This window comes from Chrysochloris asiatica, unplaced genomic scaffold, assembly GCF_000296735.1.
Source record: "Chrysochloris asiatica unplaced genomic scaffold, ChrAsi1.0 scaffold00097, whole genome shotgun sequence".
Lineage (NCBI taxonomy): Eukaryota > Metazoa > Chordata > Mammalia > Afrosoricida > Chrysochloridae > Chrysochloris > Chrysochloris asiatica.
Window position 1 is genome coordinate 10,174,471 of NW_006408615.1, and position 6,996 is coordinate 10,181,466.

The 6,996-nt window shown below is 46.0% G+C and overlaps 1 protein-coding gene across 1 annotated transcript in view; it reads right to left on the reverse strand.

Moving 5' to 3' along the window:
- Positions 1 to 6,491, reverse strand: part of WBP2NL (WBP2 N-terminal like) — a 34,395-nt gene extending 27,904 nt beyond the window's left edge. Inside the window, exons 1-4 of the mRNA XM_006866915.1 lie at positions 6,430 to 6,491; positions 2,701 to 2,818; positions 2,332 to 2,473; positions 600 to 692 (exon numbers count right to left, since the gene is read on the reverse strand). Of these exons, the coding sequence (XP_006866977.1) occupies positions 600 to 692; positions 2,332 to 2,473; positions 2,701 to 2,818; positions 6,430 to 6,491 (415 nt within the window). The remainder of the gene's footprint in view (positions 1 to 599; positions 693 to 2,331; positions 2,474 to 2,700; positions 2,819 to 6,429) is intronic.
- Between the last annotated feature and the right edge of the window lie 505 nt (positions 6,492 to 6,996).

The window sequence follows — 6,996 nt, forward strand, 5'->3', positions numbered from 1 at the left end:
TGATTATTAATAGATGTTTACAGCAGTTTCTGTCCATTTTGAGTTGTACCCCATCAGCAAATGAAGGTTCTGTGGGCTTTTCTTCCACGGGCTTTACTCCATTTGCGTCATCACGGTCAACTCTACTTTGAGGAGGCAGCTCTTCCCCAGTCGCATTTTGAGTGCCTTCCAACCTGAGGGGCTCATTTTCTGAACTATATTTGACAGTGTTTCTCTGCTATTTAAGGTTTTCATTGACTAAATATTCGGAAGTAGGTCATCACTCTTTCTTCCTAGCCTGTGTTCGTCTGGAAGCTTATCTGAAACCTGTCCACCATGGGTGACCCTGTTGGTATTTAAAATACTGGTGGCATAGCTTTGAGAATCACAGCAACCCACAAGCTACCACAGTATGACAAACTGACAGACGAGTGGTGGCCGTTTGGCCGTTTGGTTTTAAGAACATAGTAGGTAGGATCAGGAAATGTCTGCTAAATACATATGCAACTATTAACTCCTGACCATGGAGACCAGAACATCTTAGCTGGGTACCACTCCTATTCTAACTTCAGAGGTCTCAAAACCTCAAAATGCTTGAGCTTTTGATCAGCATTGCTCACCAGCAGCAGTAGCTTGACTCATCGATTGGAAAAAGCTGATGGCACCTCCTTTTCTGAAGGATAATTTAAAAATAGCTTGTCCTTCCCAGCCACCTGTGGAAGAAAAGGCACTGTAATGCAGTGAAAGGAATTGTCAGAATTCATGAGGGATAAGAAAGAGATCAGCACAAAGCCGTTTCTTACAAAGCGGAGGTCACTCCAGCCCCAGCAACCCCTCCTTCTCTGCAGGGCTTGATAATTCACTGCAGCAGCCACCCAGAAGCACAGACCACACAATGTAACAGGCTACAGCCTGAGATCAGGACCAACTGGGAAGTCACCGGGACAATTCAGGACTCTCATTAGGAAACACATAGGCCTCCAATGATCAGTAACTGTGGTTGCTCTGCTGAGCAGCTTCCTTCTCTGCCAGGCATTTGCCCTGACTCGGCCTGTCTGCCACTCAGACCTCTCGGCCATCTCTGTCATTACCTGACTCAGCTCACAGCAAGGGTAGCAGTCTGCTCAGCTCCCTTAGCTGCTCTCTGCCATCAGCCTTCCTCTGCCAGCTCTCTGCCGCCAGCCTCTCAGCCACTAACCGGTCTAACTCAGTACAGATAGCAGCTTGCTCAGATTTTTCAGTTGCTGCAGCTCTCTGCTATTAAACCTTTCTGCAATTGAACTTTCTACTGCCAGCAGGCCTCTCTGGCAATTGCATATGGTGAACCTCTTCAGTTATATGCTATGGCCACTCTCACCAGACCAGTGTTCACTCAATCCACAATTCCCCCTTTTAATTGTGCCAACCAATACAGGTCTGATTAATTACCACACAAAAGTATCAAACCATCAAGTTGTGTACTGATCCCTGAGGAAATCTCAATCAACTTGGGGAATCCCTTGGGTAAAAGTAATATAACTTCTGAGGTAAAAACAACCTGAGAGTCTGCCACTCCCAATTACTTCTCCAAAAATCTCCCAAGTTGTTTTTCTAAAGAACTATAACAAAAGACCACATTACAGAACTCACGTCACCACAGGAATACACTCACTAAGAGACTAACTGGTAGAGCTGGCAACGAAGGACTACCAAAAACAATGAGAAGCAATACCCAAAGAACAGGGCAGTCAACACAAGCCAAGCCAGAACATTAGCCCTTCTGAAAGCTTTATTTTAACTCTCAAAGGTTTTAATATTTGAATTGCATTGTGCTCAATAAATATTAGCTTTACTGCTTTTCCATGTCCCTATCTTTTTTTTTTTTTTAATTTTTATTGTGACTTGAGAGATAGTTTGCATAGGAGAATATCAGTTTTACACTCATCATTTCATTGCAATGATTACAGTCTCCTCCATGCATCATCATGCAACAGTATTTCTTTCTATTCTCTTGGGTTTTTTTTGTTTGTTTTGGGGGGTTGTACACAAAAATACTCAGGAATATATAATCATTTAAATAACCAAAGGACACATTCTGCAAGCCTGCCTCCTGGCTACCCGTACACAGCCTTTCTCTTTCCATGAATCTAGAGTCCTCAGCTGCTCCCTCTCTCCCATGTCTTCATCTCTACCTCCATCTCTGGTGTCACTGCTTCTCTGGATAGGGTCCCACATTCCATTCATGCTCTTCTCCCTTGACGGTCCTAGGGTCCTCTGTTCCTGGACTATAAGATTAACTACACCCCCTTTTTGTTACAAAACTCTTCTGGAAGCTTTTGATGCAAAATACAACCCTGAGGAAGGAATACTTACCATCTGGGACAGCTGTAATGGTGCCTTTAATGTAGTTGGGGGAAAGAAATGGTTGTTCAACAGTACAGTCCCTCAGTAGATCAAGTGGCATCATAAAAGACAACAGGGGATCTCTGACTGTGTGTGAAGTCACGAAGATGACCTAAGATAGAGAAACTCAGGGAACTGAATGCAGAATTCATCCATGGATTGAGACATAGAAAAGCAATTCGAAGAACAGAGTTGTTTTGGCCTGCTCGCCCACTGTCTTCCCTTACTCTTCCACAAGGAAAATATCTAAGTGCAAATATTTTTAAATACTTAGAAAGTCAGCATTAAATTGTAAATAAAACAAATGTAGAGAGAACAAGATCAATGTAGAAGTCATACCCGGTATGAAGTAAGAAACACCATTCCCATCTTTGTGCCACTGAAAAGATTGGATCTTCCTGGTTGTCCTGGGTGCTGTGGAAAGGAGAGCACCACATCCTGACATTGCTTCAAGATACTGTGACAAAAAAAGGGCAGATAACACATAAATTAGAAGGTATCTATGATGACACACCACTCGATGGTCAGTTGGTTGTACTGTGGTGGCTTGAATGTTGTTAACTGTAAGGTCAGCAGTTCAAACCCACCAGCTGTTCCTTGGAAACCCTATACAGACAAAGACTCTATGAATTGGAACTGACTTGATGGCATTTAAGAATAATAACATATCCCCCTCCGAGACTGAAACTCAAAGGGAACACATGAGCAGGCATGTAAGCTTGCTGGCGACTACATTGGTTTACTGGTGAGTGGAAGTGGGGGAAAGCCAACAATGAAGAAATGGGCTGAGTTCAACTACATTCCATAGAGTCCCATTGACCTGGAGAAGAGAGAGAGAAGAGGAAGGGCTGGTTGGTCCAAAGTGTGGTGAGACCTGGGTACTCCTGAGCCCATGGACAACAACATAGCCATGGAGGGCTAGAGCTGAGAGAGAAGCATCCAGCTGATATGAAGTGAGGGGAGATGCACAAGAATGCCCAAACTTGCAGATAGTACCCATTAAACTTAGCTTCGATGGTCAGAACTCTACTAGAGGAAGATTAAAAAAGAACTATTTTTGATAAAGGAAACTAGTGTAAATTGCTACAATTTGATGAACTTGACCTATAGTTATGGATGTAGTAGCTCAAAATACCAACTGAGAGGGAAGGAGTCTTCACATCAAAATATCAATGCTATCCCCCCTCTGTACTAGGTATATAGGGATGGGCAACTTAAGACTCTGTCTACCTAAAATGAGGGGGTGATAAAAGCACGAAGTGACTGGCTTACCAGTTTTCAAGAGGGAGTTTAGTTTAAGAGCGTGTGGGGGAAGGTAGAGTCCCCACTGTAGAGTTTTCATCTTGTCTAGATGGGGCTGGTGAAAAGAGATGGGGATAAGAGTCTTATGATTCAATAGTGAGTAATTGTGACTGTCACAACTGTAAAGGTGGAAGTTTTGTAACAAAAATGGGGGAGTAGTTAATCTTACAGTCCAGAAACAGAAGACCCTAAGACCATTAAGGGAGAAGAGCATAAGCGGAATGAGGGACCCTATCCAGAGAAGCAGCGACACTGTAGATGGAGGCAGAGATGAGAACATGGAGAGAGGGAGCAGCTGAGGACTCTAGAACTCATGGAAAGAGAGGGACTGGGTGCTGGCGGCCAGGAGGCAGGCTTGCAGAATGTGTACTTTTGGCTGTTTAAATTATTATGTGTTCCTGAGTGTTTTGTGTATATCTCCCCCACCCAAAAAAAAAACAACACAAAAAACAGAGGGGATGGAAGCAAATATCGTTGAATGATGATGCATGGAGGAGACTGTAATCATTGCAATGAAATGATGGTGTAAAGCTGATGTTCTCCCATGTAAACAAGCTATCACTCAGTTCACAATAAAAACTTAAAAAAATAAAATAAAATAATATACATATGTATGTATACATATGTGTGTGTGTGTGTATATTGTTGTTACATGCTGTCAAGTTGGTTCTGACGCTAAGCAACCCTGTATAGGGTTTCCAAAGAGCAGCAGGTTAGCTTGAACTGCCAACCTTGCAGTTCAAACCAACTTTGCAGTCCAGTGCATTAACCCACAGCACCACACTAGGATTCCAAATATTTAGCCACTGTAAACCTTATGAATAGCAGTGAAAGACTTGTCAGATAGCACTAGAATATTAAATATTGAAACATGATGAAGCGCACTAGAATAGTCAGATATAGTGCCTCAGGGCCAATAAATAACATCAAAATAAATGGAGAAAAGATTAAAGTTGCCAAAGACTTCATTTTGCTCAGGTCAACCATTAACATTCATGGAAGCAGTCAAGAAACCAAATAATGTATTGCATGGGACAAATCTGCTGCATAAGACCTCCCGAAAGTGTTCTAGAGCAAAGATGTCATTTGAGGACTAAGATGCACCTGACCCAGGCCATGGAATTTTCAATAACCTCATATGTATGTGGAAGTTGGGACAGCAGATAAGGAAGACTGTAGAATTCATGCATTTGAGTTATGGTGTTGCAGAATAATATTAAAAGTGCCATTGACTGCCAAAAGAACAAACATCTGTGTTGGAAGAAGTATAGCCAGAATGCTCCTTAGAAGCCACGATGACAAGACTTTGTCTCCCATATTTTGGACATATTATCAGGAGGGACCAGTCCCTGGTGAAGGACACCATGCTTGGTAAAGTGGAGGCTCAGCGAAAAAGAGGAAGACACCCAATGAGATGGATTGGCACAGTGGCAGCAGCAATGAGATCAAGCGTAGGAATGATTGAGGTTGGCCCAGGACCAGGCAGTGTTTCCTTCTGTTGTGCATAAGGTTGCTATAAGTCAGCAGCTAACAAGGGAGAAACATCTAGGAAAAAAGACCTGGACATCAGCATTTGACAATGTCTGAATGGCTCTCCCTGACAAACGCATTCAAATAGATGTTGGTGTGCTCTCAGGTGAGCACAGCATTGGGGCAGCCGTCTCACTGCTAGGTAAGAGAAACAAAATGAGGGCTAATCATTGCAGAAAAAGAGAATATTTAGAAGAGTTTAGGTTTAGGAGTCCCTTAGCACTTAATCTAACTAGTTGATGCTCAAACTCTCACAGCAGCATGCGGCAGAAGTTTGGGTTAAGGGTACAGCCAAAAAGCCCCTATGGAGCACATAGGGTCGCCAGGAGTCCGAATAGACTGGATACAATGGGGTTGGTGTGACCATGTGGAGGGGAATTCAGCGCCTGGAAGAGGGTGACGTTTAGGCCAGATGTGAGGAAGTTTGCCTTCGGGGATAACGTGGGCAATACCAGGCTGAGTCAAACAACCCGCACAAAGCAACTGGTGCAAAGCGCAAAACAGCACATGAGGCCTAGGGAACGTTCCTCTTTCTCTAGGCCTTCTCTCCTTAGACTGCCGAATCTTTCAGACATGTAAAAGCAGGGGTCTTCCCTGTTGGAGTGAAGCAAGGGGGCTTTTCAAGTTCCTAAGGTGGGATGAGGAGAAGGTTCGAAGTCTTCCCTGATTAAGCCGTACTCCATCTCCTCATCTTTCTTCAGGTTCCCCGAACCCGGCCTCAGTTCATGAGAATCAGGGTAGGGTAGCACCCAGGACCTTCTGGTCTCCGGAGTCCTGCAAATATCGCGTGCTCCCAAAGGCAGCCGCACGGTAATCGAGAGGGGCGGCGGGAGTCCTCAGACCTTTCTTCTGGGTGACATTTGTCTCCCACCCTGTGCACCCGTGAGCTGCCCTCCACATCGCCAGGTGGCATATCCTCCCCCGCCTACGTAGCGACACGGCACGCTCCTGCCCCTCCGCAATATGAGGCACGTTCCCGTTCCCACTCCACCTCAGGAGGGACACGCTCCCACCCCTGCGCCCCCAGGAGGCGGCGCGCTCCTGCCCGCTGGCAGAACACCCACGAGGAGGCGCACGCTCCCAAATGCCGGGGAAGGGGAGGGGACGGGACAGGAGGCCAGGACCTTTGCCATGCCAGAAACAGGCGGGAAAGGTCCTGATTCGCTGCGTGCTGCCAAGATCTACCCATTCATTTCCTCCCTTTTCTGGCAGCAACCCGGGCTGGCCCTCAGGCACCTTTCACCATAAGGGACGATGACCCCACGGCGGTTTTCGGTATGGTTCTGATTCACCGCCATCTTGCTCCCGGGCCCCACGGCCGCACCTCAGATGAAAGGGGCGGGATCTAAAATGAGCCATGGGGCGGGGCTGCGAAGGGGAGGGCGGAGACTATGGCACAATGGAAGGAGATGAGTGGATGAGGCAGAGTCAGAGCTGAGATGCCCCCACCAAGGGAAAAGAGGCAGGGCCTGGGAGTTGACTCCGCCCCTGGAACCCAAAGAGGCCCTCATAGGCTGCCACCAATGCTGCCCACCTCCCACCATAGGTCTGTGCTGGAATTGGTCCTATCCGGAAGCAGAGTTTAAAGCAGCAATCTCTGGATCCTTGCCTGTATTTTCCTGCTACCTTCTCAACCCTGGTCCGGAAGCTGCTTCCCTTTGAAGAAAGAGTCCAGCTTCTCTTCCTAAGGCGCGCAAGACTATTTCCCTTGAGAAGGCCCTGGATTGGAACCAGTTATCATGTGAGAGAATACTTAGGAGAAGATCAGGAAGTCAAAGGGGTATTTCATCGCTGAGTGAGGCC